Source organism: Scomber japonicus, chromosome 1 (genome assembly GCF_027409825.1).
Source record: "Scomber japonicus isolate fScoJap1 chromosome 1, fScoJap1.pri, whole genome shotgun sequence".
Classification (NCBI taxonomy): Eukaryota; Metazoa; Chordata; class Actinopteri; order Scombriformes; family Scombridae; genus Scomber; species Scomber japonicus.
Window position 1 is genome coordinate 3,243,840 of NC_070578.1, and position 17,987 is coordinate 3,261,826.

General features: G+C 38.7%; 1 protein-coding gene across 7 annotated transcripts in view; it reads left to right on the forward strand.

Annotated features, from left to right (window-relative positions):
- The window catches only part of celf1 (cugbp, Elav-like family member 1), a 37,905-nt gene that overhangs the window by 15,311 nt on the left and 4,607 nt on the right, over positions 1-17,987 (forward strand). For 4 of the 7 annotated variants that reach the window (XM_053315674.1, XM_053315681.1, XM_053315698.1 and 1 more), the window contains 12 exons: positions 566-753; positions 1,506-1,588; positions 3,675-3,723; positions 4,562-4,696; positions 5,795-5,874; positions 6,073-6,234; positions 6,402-6,471; positions 9,870-9,989; positions 10,302-10,415; positions 11,090-11,275; positions 12,135-12,278; positions 14,964-15,136. In XM_053315674.1, coding sequence (XP_053171649.1) covers positions 566-753; positions 1,506-1,588; positions 3,675-3,723; positions 4,562-4,696; positions 5,795-5,874; positions 6,073-6,234; positions 6,402-6,471; positions 9,870-9,989; positions 10,302-10,415; positions 11,090-11,275; positions 12,135-12,278; positions 14,964-15,091 — 1,459 coding nt within the window. In that variant the 3' untranslated portion in view covers positions 15,092-15,136. Of the gene's footprint in view, positions 1-565; positions 754-1,505; positions 1,589-3,674; positions 3,724-4,561; positions 4,697-5,794; positions 5,875-6,072; positions 6,235-6,401; positions 6,472-9,869; positions 9,990-10,301; positions 10,416-11,089; positions 11,276-12,134; positions 12,279-14,963; positions 15,714-17,987 lie in introns of those variants that run through there. The other 3 variants (XM_053315707.1, XM_053315716.1, XM_053315689.1) reach the window with 2 other exon arrangements.

Sequence of the window (17,987 nt, forward strand, 5' to 3'; positions counted from 1 at the left end):
GTAAAATAACTAGCTGTATATAAAGTAGTATAAACCAGCTAATTGTATATAAGTACTGCAAACTACCTGTATGTAAAGTAGTGTAAACTAGCTAACTGTATATAAAGTAGTATAAACTAGCGAACTGTATATAAAAGTAGTGTAAACTAGCCCCACCTCCAGCAGCTACAACAGTAACATGCTGCTCTAACACTGATGCTTCAATATCTAATGATTCATATGTAATAATATATACAGCTATGTTAAACATCCATGTAATTAAGAGTTGCAGCTGTCTTATTTGAGATGGATCTTCTTTCTGTGTTTGGTGTATGTACTCTCTGTCTGTAACCTGTGTGCAGTCTTGGCTCGGTCTCCCTCCAGATTTGAATGATCAGTCTAGCTTATTTTGACACAGTGTATCCTTGGTACGACTGCATGCACCCAACTGTAACATTCAGGACATTAAACCTTTATCTTTGACACTTTTATCCAACATGCTGTCTTTGAGGTGTTGCAGTTAGTTTAGGGAATCAACATGTTTGTTTCTAGCCTCCATCTAATGCACTCATATATGTCTTTGAAGTGGGAAGAAGATGAATGGATCTCTGGACCACCCTGACCAACCAGATGTGGATGCCATTAAGATGTTTGTGGGTCAGATTCCACGGTCCTGGTCCGAGGAGCAGCTACGTGAGCTCTTTGAACCTTATGGAGCCGTCTATGAAATCAACGTTCTCCGAGACCGCAGCCAGAATCCACCACAGAGCAAAGGTCAGCCTGTAGTGACACACACACACACACATATGCAGGAAAAATAAAATAGAGGATGCTAAAACTGACATTATGAGGCAGTATGCTACAATAGGTGGCATATTGTATGACTATAGAATAGTCAGATGTATAACCCTTACATTTAGCCGTGTATTATGTTATTTCTGATAAAAAAATATTATGTTTGTAGCCATAACTAGATGGACTATCAGTGTAAATAAGACCATCTTCTTTCTCTTAACCTTTTCTGAACAACTCCTTTTTCAGATAAAAGGAGGATTTTATTTCCATTTTTGTATACTATGAGTCACATTAAGAAAAGTCTAGCTAACAGAAATGTGTGTGTTTTTTTACAGCTCTCAAAAAAATAAAATAAAATAAAAAGGGTAAAATTTGACCCTGAACAGTATGTAAAAATTAAAAAAAAGACTTATTTACATTTAAATCAGAAAAGGTACAACTCCTTATTCTCTACACACATTACACTTTTAAGGTTGTAGCAGTGTTTTTGTTTTTAAATTGTAGCATGACAGATTACATTGTATCCTTGTGTCCCCTGTATTAATAATAATTATTATATATATATATGTGTATCTTTTATTTTTTATTTTTTATTAATAAAGACCTCATAATGGCCTAGTGATATTCCTGCCAGTCTGTTCTAGGACTCACCATATAGCACATAAGCTAACACCAGTTCTAGTAACAGAGCCAAATGTGTGATGCTGCTGTGTTTTTCATTCTCCTGACAGGCTGCTGTTTTATAACATATTACACTCGCAAATCAGCCTTGGAAGCACAGAACGCTCTGCACAACATGAAGATTCTGCCAGGGGTAAGTCACCGCTTCCTTCATCTGCACTTTCTATGCATGCTGTTTGTTATGGAAGCCCTGTGGCTGACCATTAACAGACAGACCAACGGTAGGAAGCAACTTCGGCACAGAGTATGGAGAGTGAACATGAACAGACCATCATTATACATAGCTTCTATGACATGCGGCCATTGATTTATCAACTACATACATATCATATAATCCATATACTTTTTTTTTTTTTTTTTTTTTTACTTTTTGGTCTTACCCTAACCCATTCGTGGCTTTTTTTCCCTTCGTCACTCAGTTCTCCCTTTCTGCCTTCCTTCCTTCCTTTATTCCTTACTTCCTGCCTTCATTCCTTCCTGTCTTCATCCCTGCCTTCCTTCCTTTCTGCCTTCCTTCCTTCCTTCCTTCCTATCTTCATTCCTGCCAAAACTGTTCCAAAACTTGTTTGTATGCCTGTTTGAAGTCACATGCTTATTAGTGAAATGTCAGGACTTGAGCCTGCTCTGAATGCTTTGATTGCACTCTCACCACTACTTCCTCCTTATGATCATGTCTGATTGTTCACTCATGCCCAATTATGGCCTTCTGTTCTGTAGCCTTTGTTGGTAAAGTTGTTCCATCAGTTGTTCATGTTGGCCACTCACATACTCAGATTGTATCATGCACAGATGGATTTGAGTAGTTTCCTTTGTGAGTAAAGAGTGAAAAAAAAGTAGACCAGAAGTGAATTGTCCTGCAGATTTCAAACAATCATTTCATTTTAACACACTGTACCTGAGTCTAATAGACTTAGTCAAGGACAGTTGTTGGCATTCTGGTGGGAACTGGTTCTTTGACACATTACATGTTCTTTGACACAACATCAGTTCAGTAACAGCTAATTTGGAGCAAATGTGCAGCAATAATAGAATAATGCTAAATGGAAGTAAAAAGGTTCAATGAAACACTCTCCATTAAGAATACTTGTTTAAACCACAATGAAAGTTAAGATGTGATTAAAGGAGGAACATCAGTAAATAATAACATCAGCTAAATGGTAAATGGACTGCATTTATATATATTCACCCATTCACACACATCAATGTGTGGAGCAATTTGGGGCTCAGTATCTTACCCAAGCAACAGACCCGCTCTACCTCCTGAACCACAGTCTGCCTGATTCTTGCAGTATCTGTTCACAGCTGCGACACACACACACACACACACACACACACACACACACACACACACACACACACACACACACACACACACACACACACACACACCTCTAGACACATCAGGCTGGTTAGTTATAACTTAGTATCAATTCTGTGTCTCATTGCAGTGTCATCTCATGGTTTAGTCATTGAATCCATTACAGTGCAAATGCTGCTGTCACATTCATAAAGAGAAATCCAGCATTGGGCTGATTGGCTGCAGATGTGTCATGCTGTGTGTTCACTGCACTGATGATTCCCTGAAGAAGTGTCTCTCCAGTTGTTGAGCTGCTGTTGCAATTCTTCACTGTGATTAGATTAGCTCAGATATTTCAGAGTAACCAGTGATGTGACCGGCTAGGTGTATATTCATCATCTGTATTACACTGCTGCACATACAGGAACCAAAATAACTGTTGCCCAGTCTGTACACCCAACAAACTTTTCACTTTGTTGTTACTGTTAATTAAATTCATTAATGATACTCTAAATGACATTCCACCACTGGAACTGCAGGCTGACAGGTGAGCTCTGCTGCAGTGAACAGAGCTAATCTAAAATATAGATATATATAAGTACAAGTGAATGTTTTGGGAAGCTTTAAAGAAAGGTTTAAGCATAATTGATTTGAAATTAGAGAGCAGACAGATGCTTCAGGCAGTAGTACATCGGTAATGCTGCTTATTATACATTTATTTCCTGTAACATATATTCTAAATATTCTTTATCTCTAAATCTTTAAATATGAACTGTAATCCTATACGTCACTTAGCAAACGTGTATGCATCCAGCCTACAAACGTGATCACAAGGACATGCTATCTCATTTATTAGCCAACATTACAGAAATGCAATTCTCATCATTACAAGTACTAATGTGTTGTTTGTTGCCTTGTTCAGATGCACCACCCAATCCAGATGAAGCCAGCTGACAGTGAGAAAAACAATGGTAAGGAGTCTCCATCATTTCTGTCTGTTGTCTCTGTCCTTTGATACTCATGGATAACTGTGCCAATTCCCCTGCTATGATAATGATAACCCTAATAAAGCATATTACTCCTCATAGTCACACTAATTAGACTTGTGAACCTGTTGAATTACATCATTAACTACAACGCTGGTGAAATGCTATTGCCAACCTGTGAGTTAAGGAATATAGTTAGGGGTTATTCTCACTAGGTAGACATTTAATACTTCTCTTAGATGTGCTTGTAGCTGAGTTTGGTGTCGTCTTGCCATGTGTCTGAAATACTCCCTATTTTAAAAATGTTTTTTATTTTCCATTATTGCATGTTTTTCTGCTGTTAGTAGATCTGAGCTTTGTCTATACTAATGTGGATACATCAAAAAATAGTATTAATCTCTTTAGTGAGTTCCCTCCACCTGCTGTATTAGTGTTATATAAATATATCTTATTATATCTTGTTTTATTTTTTATGCTGCGTTGGACTGCTCAAACAGCGTAAAGATCAATCTATCTAAAGAGCTGCATGATTAAGTTGATCCTCAGTAGTGTGGACATGGCTTTAAATATCTGAATGTTGCTGACAAAGTAAATTGAGCAGAGTTCCTTACTGTTGAGGTTCACACAGATCAGCTGTTAGAAGATATCTTCCAAAACTTCAATGATGTTCCAAAATTACTTTCAGATGGTGATGGCCCCCTTTTTACATGGCATGAATTACAAAACAGCCACGGTTAAACATATGTGCTTGTTGAATGTTGTAATGCACTATTTACCTTGACACAGAGCAGGTGTGTTTGATGTTCTATTGTGTCGAATACAGCAGTGGAAGACAGGAAGCTGTTTATTGGAATGATCTCCAAGAAGTGTAACGAGAACGACATACGATTGATGTTCTCACCATATGGACAGATAGAGGAGTGCCGAATACTTCGAGGCCCTGATGGACTTAGCCGAGGTTAGGCATATTCTGTTCTTATACATGTTACACACACACACACACACACACACACACACACACACACACACACACACACACACACACACATTTTTCTTTAAGTAGACTGGCTGTTGCATGACTCACAGCTTGTCATCAGTGTGTTTCATGTTTAAAACGTGTAAGCCCATTTATATACTTTATTTAATCATCAGAAACACAATAACAATTAAAATATTTCATTGTTCACTTTGACAAAAAAATCAATCAGACAGCATTTCATGGAAAAGTCAAACATTCAGTGTAGAGTTTTAATACACTGACTTCTCATTGTTGATGTAATTATTACTTAGATTTACTGTGGGCTTTGTGCCTTTATTTTGATAGTAGATATACCGACAGGAAACAGGAAGAGAGAGATAGGGGAATGACCTGCAGCATAGGTCCTCTGGAATATTAGGAAGGTTACTTTTGAAGTGTAATAGGTTACAGATACCTGGTTACCCTGTTAAAAATGTAATGTACTAATGATGTCATCAACATCATGGAGGTACTGATTCAACAGCTCTTAACTGATAGGAAAGAAGCCTGAGAACCAGAAACCATGAAGGGATTGTCACACAAAGCATAATCTTTAAAATAAGACATTTAGTGTTGTTGTTCAGTGTATTTATTGAGTGTATATTCTTATATCCTGTCTATTAATCAAAACCATCACCAGTGACTTTTCATCATGTCTTTGGAACATCCAGACATTACAATAACCACATTTAAGCCTTCGCAGAGGCAGAAAAAGTCACTAAAGAGAGGACAACAAAAAAGTCCAAAGTATTGTTAAGCAGTAAAAGTATGCAGTAGCCTCAGTGTGATGCAGGAAATCAAGCAGTAATGAGGCACAGTGGGCACGCAGGTGCTCGAGCCTAACCCTAACTCCAGTATCAGCGGTATCGGTATCTGCCTAAAAAACAAAAAAAACCCAGAAAAAATAAGAGATCAGACACAGTTAATTACAGCTAAAATCATTCAAAATTCACTCTGCTACATGTACTGATATGTTGACATCATTTCCCCTCTGAGATGTGTATATATATTATGAGACACTGTGTTTCTCTCTTTCAGGTTGTGCATTTGTGACATTCACAGCTAGACAAATGGCCCAGTCAGCCATCAAATCCATGCATCAGTCCCAGACCATGGAGGTGAGCTATAGCTTCACTATAAATATGATGTGATATAGATTATATTGTTACTGTTCATATTACCAAGAGATGTTATTTGCCATCTTTTAAAATAAACATTCCTGCAAAGCAAACCTGTTCTTTAAATGATGTCATAATTGGTTCATATCAGTTAATTAGGCTGTCAGAGGATAAAAGATTCCCTCCGTCTGTGTTAAGGGTTGTTCATCGCCCATCGTGGTGAAGTTTGCAGACACTCAGAAGGACAAGGAGCAGAAGCGCATGGCTCTACAGCTGCAGCAACAGATGCAGCAACTTAGTGCTGCTTCCATGTGGGGAAACCTCACAGGGCTCAACAGTCTGGGGCCACAGTACCTAGCAGTGAGTGTGTGTTTATAATGCCTCTAAAAATGTAATGATTTAACATATTGACAATTTCATCAGTTTCACCATGGCTGGCTTCTCCACTTTGGCATGTTGTTTCTTCATGTCTCCTCCTGGCTTTAAGACTGACTGTGGAATCATCTGTGTTTGGTGTAAATGTGTAGCTTTACTTACAGTTGCTGCAGCAGTCAGCCTCCACAGGGAATGCACTCAACAACCTGCACCCTGTATCAGGTACACACACACACACACACACACACACACACACACACGCACATGTTGCGACATTCTACCATGAAATATCACGCTGTAAGTATACCGATATTTTCCATCTCATTTTGGCCTGTGTCGATACTGATATATGCACACTTTTTTTCCCACCTGACTGATGTGACTGTTATACAGGCAATAATAGATTGTAAAAAGCATGATCAGGAAAGACAATATATGAATGAAGAACTTGATAAGACTGGGATTCAGAAGCTCAGCATTAAAACTTTAATGAAACAAGTGGGTCAAGCAGTAGAGTTTCTTTGAGTTTATTAGACAGAAGGGATTATTGTGTAGGACTTCAGCTCTGGAGCAGAAGCTGTTGATAATGCACCTAACATGCGGGTTACCAACCAATCATTATAAACCTAAAAGAATGAGTTTTTTGTTTTTTTTAAACAGAGTGCTACATCTGGCCAGCCGAGGTGTTTTCTATCTGTGCAGCTGAACACAGTGGCTCTACTTCACTCAGCTGCCCAACAGACCCACTGCATCTTCCCACTTTAACCTGACTAACAAACTGGGGGCTCAGTGCTCTGGTTGCTTCCACATGGAGACCCGGGGCTCGCTGAGAGGCTAGTGGAGTGTTAGCGGCATTTACGGCACACAGGGAAGGACACCTCGAGCCTCCCAGCTAGCTCTGACTTACTAATGGTAGCCCTGAACCCTAGCATGTTCTACAAGTTAATGTGGGATGAAGCAGTGGGTCTGAAGTGGAGAAACACCAGAACTCTAAAATTGAAAAGGTCTGTGCGTCTGCCTGTGTGAGCGTGAAGCCACAGAACTTTCTGTCTTGTAAAGCCTTAATGAATTTCAGATCAACCTCACCTGGTCCATTCATCTAGTCCTCTAGGCTAGGTAGTGTCATATTCATGATAGGAGAGGAGGAGATGTTAACATCTTATTTTTGGAACGTGAGGTTTATGTCATTCAGTCAGCAGGTGGGTCAAGGCAGGGAACATGTACATTTGGAAATGCTTTCTAATACCCAACTCCAGCAACATCTAGCATGTTGCGTTAGGCTCAGTGGGTCGCATTACTCCAGTTTGTTTTGGAGTTCATTTATTCTGTGTGTTTGAATCATAGACTGTATAGAAGAAATTGATGTAACATCCGTGACGTCCCCCATTGGTTTGAAGACTGCTGCCCGACTGCTGCTCGGAGGCCAATAGTTTCGAATCTGGGCAGCGCCATCTTTTTTTAAATTTTAGGTGCGTGCTGGGAAAAATAAAAACACAGATTCTACTTATACGGCCATGGGCGGAGCCACGGGCGGAGCGGGGAGGTTGCTATGGTTGCGAGGGCTTGATCTCAAGGACATAGTGCAATCAACCTGTCAATCACGACGTAGCCACGCCCTAATGCATACCCTGCTTTATCCTCAAATATAAAATCAGAAATCACAAATGAACATCATACTGCATTCGAGAAGGCTTTAAACTAGCGATTGAGACCATAAACACATTTTGAAAACGTTTACTGAGGTTAGAAATCAAGTGAGAAGTTGGTGAATTCTCCATTGACTTGTATAGAGACGGAAATCCTTTTGGCCCCCAAACGGTCACCCCCCTGGTGGCGACCGTTTTGATAGAATGCAGTTCTAAGTTACTTCCGCGTTGGCCTCATTTCAGAGGACCGGAACTCCCCGCCTGGTTTGAATGGGGGGATTCTTGTAGTATGTGTGTATGTGATAAATAGTGGTGACATATGCACTTGTTTCACACACAGCCTTGGAGGCATTGTGCAACCCCAGCCTTTTGACCCACCATAACACTCGCTGCATCATTTCCCTGTCCAACAAGCTGAGCCACAACTACACCATGGCCTGATAACACAGCTTCAATTTTAGCTGTGATGCATTCTGCAGTGCCAGAGAGTGTTACATAATTGCCAGTGAACGCGGTTTCTGCTGACGTGACATTTTCTCAACCCTGATATTAGTAGTTTCATCTACTATTATCCCAATGTCTCTACCATCGGTGATGCAGTCATCTATAGTGCTGGTTACCAGGGATTTCTCCACATGCTTTACCATCGCCATGCTCTGATTGACCAGCAGTGAAACTCTGATGTAGCTATGCCTGTTTTTGTTTCTGCATCATCGTGCACCCTTAGACCAATCACTTACTCATGTTGCTCTGCAGATGTTGCAGAACATTTTGCCATCTTCCCTCCTCAGCCATGTGAACTCCTGCTCCCACTGAATCCGGTACTCCTTCTTGACCACCTCGCTGCGAGTTGTTTGCCCTGTAACCACTGGCTGATAAGCCTTATCAGTTGTTGTTTGTTCGTCATCTTCCATTGGATCAGTCTCTCTTTTTTCATCTCATTTATCAACGCTATCACAATTAAAACATCTTCAGACACTCAGCTGCTGTGAAATTTTACAATAGCATATAGCGATGGCTAAAGTTACCTAAACAATGAGGTCATGCATGTCAGACCAAAGGCCTTTGGAGGACCAAGATCTTAAAATGTGTGGAACTGTAGGAGTAATGACATTACATTTAATTTGAGTGTAATTGTATTTGTTCAGTTAATTATCAATTGATTCAGTTATATATCATTTTTATTATTATTTTCTGATTATTTTATATAACCATCCAATCATACAACTTATTAAAAAAAATAACCATCAGTTGGAACTATAATGAAACTAATCATTAGTTACAGTCCTTTTATAAATGACTTCATAATGAGCTTCATTTCATCCCACTACAATAGTAACATTCTGCTTTTACATTATTATATAACAGTCACATGTGGTAATGCAAACTATTACTGAAGTGACATTAGTATTTCTACATGAGTAAAGGATGTAAATACTTCCTCCACACTGTTTGATGAGCAGCTTTGCAAGAATGTTTCTTGTTATGAAAGAGGAGAAAGCTTTACACAGAATAAATACATAAAGTTATCCATATATAAATGATATTATAACTTAATGGTGTACTTATTATTGTGACTATTTCATCACCTCTTTCAATTTCAATGTGTTTACAGCAGTCTAATTTGTCATATTCTATTGTGGCAGCAATGATATTATTTTTACCTTGAAGAAGTTTTTAAAAAGATCTTAAAAATCATTAGATTTGTACTTAAAATATGTGCAGATATCCTGAGCCCTGTTTATATATGGATCAAACACATAGTCAGAAGAAGTTTGTGTTTGCAGCATCTTCCTTAAACACAATTTATTATTTTTTATCTGAAATAAAACAACAGCAGCAAAAAAAAAGCTGCTAGGTTAGTCATTAGTGATTCTAATATATCCTTTGTGTGTGTATATGTGTATGTGTGTGTATGTGTGTGTGTGTGTGTGTGTGTCTGTCTGTGTGTCTGTGTGTCTGTGTGTCTGTCAGGTCTTAATGCGATGCAGAACCTGGCTGCCTTAGCAGCAGCAACTGCCACACAGGCCACGCCCACAGGCTCCAGTGCCATGACAACATCTAGTAGCCCACTAAGTGCACTAACAAGCTCAGGTAAAAAAAGTATCCAACTACAGTACACATAGGCTCAGTAATTCTACTCCATGTGAAACATCAGTGCAAGCATAGCAGCATACTGTTGTTACTGTATCAACAACAGTATGCATATCAAACATCAGTTCAAACTTTCTTTTAATAGAGACAGTCTATCATACTGTACAGTTTAGGTGTTTGTGAAGTCAAAAGGATGGTGTGAAAAGGTTTACATCACACACAGATTGTAGCACTGTAACACAGTTGTGTGTAATATTTGCCAGTTGTGTTTTTTGTTGTATTTAATATTAACCTTAAATATTCCTCGAACAGGCTCATCCCCCACCTCCAGCAGCACCTCCTCAGTGAACCCCATAGCTTCTCTGGGGGCCCTGCAGTCACTGGCTGCTGGTACTGGAGCTGGCCTCAACATGGGCTCCCTGGCAGGTACTAACCCTGTGCAGGACCTGTGCTTGTTGTCTGCACAGGTCCAGCTTAGGGACTAAACACTTCCTGTGAGACAGTATACTACATCTTAACACACACTAAACTGTTGTGTGAATGTGATGTTAGCTGCCTGTACGAACCATTGGGCACACCTGTCTGCATTTTGCCACTCTTGGCAATCTTATGCTCTCAGTAAAACACAAAGAAATCGTACAGAGCCTACAAGTGTGAAAACAAAAGTAATGCTTCACTCAGACTGCCTACACATGTTTATCATGTCACACAGTGTTGCAGGGACAGTTTATGAATTAATACACTGAGATCACATGATGTGCTGAAATCAAATTCCATTTATGGTGTAAAAGCTGTCTAACATGCAGGATCAACTGTGATTTGTTCAGAAGTTGAACCTATTTTGTGTTTAAATCTCTAAATTCTTATATTTAATCTGTCATATAAAGCATCTTTGAGAATCTTGAAAAGTGTAACATTATTGATTTTGTTCACAACTTTGCTTTTTAGTGATAGAGGCTTTAATTGATCTTGTCTGAATGAATATACAGTGAAACTGATATCAGGTCTTATTTTCAGACTTTTATTATGATGAACTCAACATCACTAAGAGCTCACCTTTTCACTCATGTTGTTGTTGTTTTCTTGTAACTGTGCTGCAGGCATGGCAGCACTTAACGGCAGCATTGGCTCTGGAGGCCTGTCTAATGGTTCAGGAAGCACCATGGAGGCACTGAGCCAGGCCTACTCAGGCATCCAGCAGTATGCTGCTGCTGCTCTCCCCAGCCTGTACAACCAGAGCCTGCTGTCCCAGCAAAGCGTCTCAGCTGCAGGCAGCCAAAAAGAAGGTGGGTCCTGTGGGCTGGGAGTGGAAAAAAGGGGGCGACATAGTGGATGATAGAAAGTATATATTCAATTATTGGAGGATTTTTTTTTAAAAACTGTAAAAAGAGCAGGAGAAGCTCAGGGCTTTTTATTATAACCAGTTCTGGAAAGCTCTTGTAGAGACATGGAGCATATAATCAACTGTAGAAAACCAGTATACCTAAATACTGTAGGAGTATGTTTTATACATGTTTCTTTCTTTAGTCTAATTCAGTCCACCGTCCAGTCCAACACCAAACACACCCACACAAAAACCTTATTGATACATGAAAAGGTTTCAGAGCTATAGTCTAAATTGTGATTTGGAGTTTGAAGTACTTCTTATTTTTAATGAAAGGAACCTGTTGGATAGGCTGCCTGTGATAAAAGAAAGAAACAGTAACAGAATGAAAGCAATACACAGTTTTGAATGATGTAATATTCCACAGAATTTAGTGATACCTGGTTTAAAATACTGTTGTGGTCAGGTTGCTAAAGATGTGTGTGCTATGTGTTGGTCTCACCTTCTGCTAAGGATTCTATCTTGTTTTAAATCTGCGGCATCAGCCAGCAACAGTCGCAGCACCGGTAAGATGTCACTATGCTTTTAACAGCTCCACTCTAAAATAAATAAAGTCCCCGTTTGTATGTTAATGGTAGCCTCTTCTCAGATTGTAGTTTATATGAAGCAGCTGTTATTGCATTTGTTGAAGACATAATTTGACCATGACCATATTTTTAAGAATTGGATGGAAGTATTTGAGTCACACACTGATGAAATAGTTCAAATATTCCTGTGTGTAATATTTGTGTCATTAGTAAAACAGGCTTAATGATTTGCAGGTCCAGAAGGTGCCAATTTGTTCATTTATCACTTGCCTCAAGAGTTTGGAGACCAGGACCTCCTCCAGATGTTTATGCCCTTTGGAAATGTCATATCTGCTAAGGTCTTCATTGACAAACAAACAAACCTCAGCAAGTGTTTTGGTGAGTTCACACAAAATCATGATCAGTAAATATTTGTGTCAGTCCCAGCAGCATCTTACAGTTATTATAACTGACTCTGCTGCAGCTTCACTCTATTTTAATGTATGTAGGTTTCAGTTTTGAAGGCAAATGTGAGCACTTGGTGACTATTCTTGTGCTGTGAGTGTACTCGTGTCAGTTGTTCATATTACAGTTATTGTGATCAACAGTATTGTTAATGTTAGTGTAGACTGATACATCAGCAGGGTGATTTTATCAGATGATTTAAACTATACACAGATGGATCAGTATCAGCGTTTATCATGAAGAAATTACAGTCATGTGTACATTTGATTTGGTTGAATGGGACTGGAAAGGACTCCATCGTTGCCCACTCACTTGTTCAACAAAGTAGTGAAACCACTAGCTTGTCATAAGAGCAAATGCAAAGATTAAGGGCTTGGGATGGAACACAAATTACGTTATTATGTATTTGATACATTGAACTCATTACCACACTTAATGGACATATGCCTATACCAGACAGATTTTAGTTTTAAATGGATACCAAAAGGGTTGGAATACTGGAGGAATTAAATTAAGCAAGACTTTGATAAATGTTGAACCTGGGCTACAAAAATATTTAGATAAATGGGGGGAAATTAAGTTACATGAAATTGGAAGAAGGTTAATGTAATAAAAATGATGATTGTACCACAATTCAACTATGTGCATATGATGTTACTATATCCCCTCATATTGTAAACAATATGACCTAATAATTGAAGACTTTTTATGGGAGTGAAAAAGACACAAGATGAAAATTAGTAAAGTGTGCTCTCCTCGGGACAAAGGAGGCTAGAATCACCCAAAAACAAGGTTTCTCTTTGGCGTTGTTTGGTCTGCCTAAAGCTCTCCACCAGACTGACATTTAACTTTAATTCTGATTGTAAGCTACTTTTTCTCACAAAATACTTTTTAGACCCTTGTTACTCTAAAATGTTAACTACACAAAGGATCATAGTCATCAGAAACAAGCCCCATTTCCAATTTCCTCTACTGGCTGGCGACCTGTGGCCTCTTCAAACTCCCATGACAAGTACCTGGTTTTGGTCTCCAGGGAATTTCACTGAGCATCAGACACTTGATATAATCCGAACAACTGTTTGGAAGTTTGGCCCATATAACCCCTTTACATGAAGGAGGAAATACTAGATAATTACATATCAGTCTCCAATAATCTGTCATATAATAATCTGGCAAAAATCCTGAAATCTTTGGTAAATAACCAATTTAAGGCATTTCTCTCAAGTCATTCTGTTTAAAGGCAACACCAGTCTGGATTTAGAGCTAATCACAGCATCATCTCAGCTAGTACTTTAGTCTGTCAGATGTGTGAAGCTGAGCTGTGTCCAGTTTGATGACTTGCTGGTAAAAGAAAGAGTTCCACAAGGTTGAGTTTTGGGTCCTGTCCTTTTCATAATATACATAAATGACAGTGTCTCTTCATTGAGTTGCTGTCAGTATCATCTTCATGCAGATGACACCATCATATATTGTATCACTGATTCTGTACAACAAGCCACTGAGGATCTGCAACTCTCCTTTAAAGTCTTTGTAAAGTAAGGATAAATATGTCTTCTGAGTTTGGCATACCACAGAAAAGTGTGTTGTTAACCACCCTGCCAAATTTGAATGATTAAAAAAATCGCCAAATATATGAAATTAGGCTTCAAAGTTGTGTAAAAATCAGCCTCTTTCTCTGCTCCCAAACGCTGTGGATTGTTGCACAGTTTTCTTCTCAGTCTTGGATTATGGTGATGTCATTTGCAGAAATGCTGCAACAATCACTCTTAAAGCTCTCGACTCGATCTACCATTCTGCTGTCACATTTAGATTTTTACATCACACTCATCATTGTGATGAATTGGATTAGTCTTCACTAGCAGGAGAGAGTAATAATCATTGGTATTTATTTATCTTTAAAGCCCTTGTTGGAAAACTACCACCATACCTATCAATGATGCTGGATTGGAACATTAGAATGTATCAATAGCTGCGTTCACACTGCAAGCCAAAATCTGATTTTTCGTCTATCTAGATTGGAACCAGATGCTCTTATTTAACCTGTCAGATTGGTCATTAATGTGGTCCAGTCTGAACAGAACCAAATCCGATTTGGACACTTGCTAAAAACAGTGTGGATATGAGAAGGAATCAGATTTGAATCAGATTTGCCTGTAGTGTGAACGCAGCCAAAGTTGCACACATGACTGGTTCATGCTCAAGGTTCCCTGAGCACGGTCTGAATTTAGAAAGACAGCCTTTTCCTTTAGTGCCTCAAACTCCTTTATCGTCAACACACACTAAACATCACTAGCCTACCAACCTATGGACAACTTAAAACCATGATCACTGACCTACTGTACAATACCTGCTTCATGCTGGAACTGTCTAACTGATTTTCATTAGTTTTTTGTTCTAATTATTTGAACTTATTTGTAACTTGACATCTTTGCAAATTATGGCAATCTAAACTGTTCTTCGTTTGAATAAATGGCTTGAATAAATAAAAAAATCAAATATAATATTGAGTATTATTATGATTCTAATTATTTATGTTGCTGTTTTATTTGCAATATTCCTTCCTGGACTATTTAATGCTGTCCTTTGTTGCCATTCTAAGTGTTTGTTTTTTCCCTCCAGGCTTTGTGAGCTATGACAATCCTGTGTCATCACAGGCAGCCATCCAGTCAATGAATGGTTTCCAGATTGGAATGAAGAGGCTGAAGGTGCAGCTGAAACGATCAAAGAATGACAGCAAGCCTTACTGAAGGTGCTGAGTCATAACAGACTTAGTTAGGAAGGGTGGTGTTATGGTAAGTGGAGTATGAATAACCAACTAAGACTGGTCCACTCAGAAACTTGTCTGTGCATTACAGGGTGATGTCTGCTGCTCTGCCTTTTCTGGTCATTATTACATGTCCAGGCAAAGAGACACATGAAGCTACATGCAAGAGTTTTCAGGCCAGACTGGATTCTTCCTGCACTCTGTTGTGATTAATGCACTTTGTTTTCCTTTTAACCAATAAGAGGAACAGGTGTATTTTCATTTAAGTTGAAATGTTATCAGTTTGCTGTGGTACATAAACACATATGAGTTGATTGTTAGGATGTGTTGCACATTGACAGTTAGGTGCCCAAATCCACTTGTTTTTTTTTATTTCTGGTTCACCTTCCCTTCCACCAGCCACACCCAGCAGAAAGCTCCGGATAGTAGGCAGCAGCTGGAAAACACGGAGTAACATTTGATTTGGAAAAAAATATTCTATTATGTTTTCACAAACCACAATGTATGTTTTTATCACTCTTGTATTAGATAAAGTTCTATAATCTCTTGAAATGGAGAGATATCACATACTGTATACCTAAATTACATTCATTATTATTAATATTCTATCACCAAAAAGAATAAGGAGCTCAGATTATTCATAAGGAGGCGCTTCCCCAAAACATGCAAATTGGCTTTTGACATGTGTGTGTGTGTGTGTGTGTGTGTGTGTGTGTGTGTGTGTGTGTGTGCGCGTGCGTAAATCAGTGACTGTGTTACAGTTAAGCAGCCTATTGATGCTGTGAACATCTGAGAGACTTGTTTCTGACTTCTATCTGAAAATAAAACATGAATGCCTATTTGACTTGTCGTCTAGATGTAGCAGCTATTGCATGGCTTACTCTGATCAAGTGGTCTTGTGTGAATAGCTACACACGTGTGTATAGGTTGTGTGCAAACCCATACACACACACACACAGGCTGGAGTTCATGTGTGTATGAGTGCACTCATTGCTTTTATTGTATTTTTCTTTATCTGGAGGTTAGTAAAACAAAAGTCTAATACAGTTGAGAATGCATGTAATATAGACTTTACTAGAGGACTAAAGTCAGCATGTTTTGGTGGAGCTCCTCCTGTGCTGCTGCCATCTGAGTCAGACTGTTATAACTAGCAATACTGTGAAGTTTGGCTATAAAGACCAAACATCATGGACTTATTCCACTCATCTTGATATCCATAAGTGTGTCTGATGCAAATATAATGATTTGTATAAAGACATTTCATGTTTTTAGTTATTTCTACTTTGAATCCAGGTTTTTTGTAAAAGTTCATCAGCCTCCCTCAGCGACTGTCCTGCTAGCTAGCAGCTGGCTAATCTATAGAGGGCTATACCACTATGTCTTTCACTGAATACCTTCTGTGATTGGAGAATTCATATAAATGTCAAATTGCTTCAGACAAACCTGTTAGTTGCTTATACTTCCAAGAAATCGTGTTTTCTTTTTTCTTTTTTTTTATAGAATTAGGAAGTAAGGCAATTGTTGAGATGTATATTGAAAACTATTATGCCTTTTCTATTTTTATATAGGTTTTATACTTCTCCTGTGTGTTGGGGAACTATTTATTGCCTAAATTATTTATCTGAATTGAAATTATTTTGAAAGACAAATGTGAAGTCCAACAACTCAATTTGATCTCCTGGTGTGTGTCCTCTCCTTGCCTGTTAAGTGTTGTTTGTGTCAGAGTGGCATGGGATGCGTGTGTAGGATCCATCAGTGCTGCTACATGATTCATAGAAGCTCCTCTCTGTCACACATGCATTCATCTAAATCAATCTCTCGTTTCCCAAAAACCCAGGGAGCATAGTTTATTGTAAAAGTCCACTGGAACATGTGCTTGTTGCTCCTGTCTTAATATGGATAAATAGTCATCTTATTTGAGTTGCTGCCAACTGGGGAACCAGGGGAAGCCTAGAATTTACTAGAACAAGTTTTAAAACTATTCCAGGTCCAGGCCTTCAGATGACCGAGGTGCTCAGAGAATCTCTCTCTGCTACAGGCTCATTCATGGAAAGGCAGCTGAAAGTCACCAGCTGTTTTGTCTAACGTCGCCCCATTTACTAAATGTTGTGTTAGATGTTTCTTGGTATGTAGTAGACAAAAGCTAAAATCAAGATTATACATCAGGGACGTTTGTGTGACAGCTATTCCAGCTGTGTTATGACTTAAGGCCACTTTTTAATTTGAAATCTAATGAAAGCACAAAATGAGCTATCACCTATAATTTAAAGATATACTATGCAGGATTTTCCTAAAAAACAATGTACGGACTCATATAACAGTAATCTCTCTCAATCATTACTGATGATATATCCACAAAGATGCTGCTCTCTGCCTGTAATTGATTATTTAGCTGTGTTCAGGACGTTTGGGCAGTGTGTGTGTAGCCCCCAGCCAATAACAGTGTGTGTGGTCAGGACTGTTAGCACATGACCAGGTTACATCACATCTGTTTTTATTTGATTTAGTGCGTTTCTCTTCTCTGCTGTCACACATACACACAAACATACACATACACAGAGGTGAAACAATGAGAAGATAATGTTATTATAAGGATTTAGAGCTTTGGCCTTCATTCACTCTCCAGCAAGCTCTCTGGCTTAAACTGCTGTGTGTTTACAAACACCAACTGACAGTTCCTGCATATTATACCTTTAATATACTTTTATAGCTCTTACATAGTTTCAGAGATTTGCGGCTTTGTTGGGATATTCAAAATAAAACGTCAAATCAGGTTGTTGTGTCAGACCTGAGGGTTTACTGACAGAACTAGTTGACTACATGTAGGATATTACTAGATTTATCCTTGACAGGAATATGATAACATGTATGTCTACATG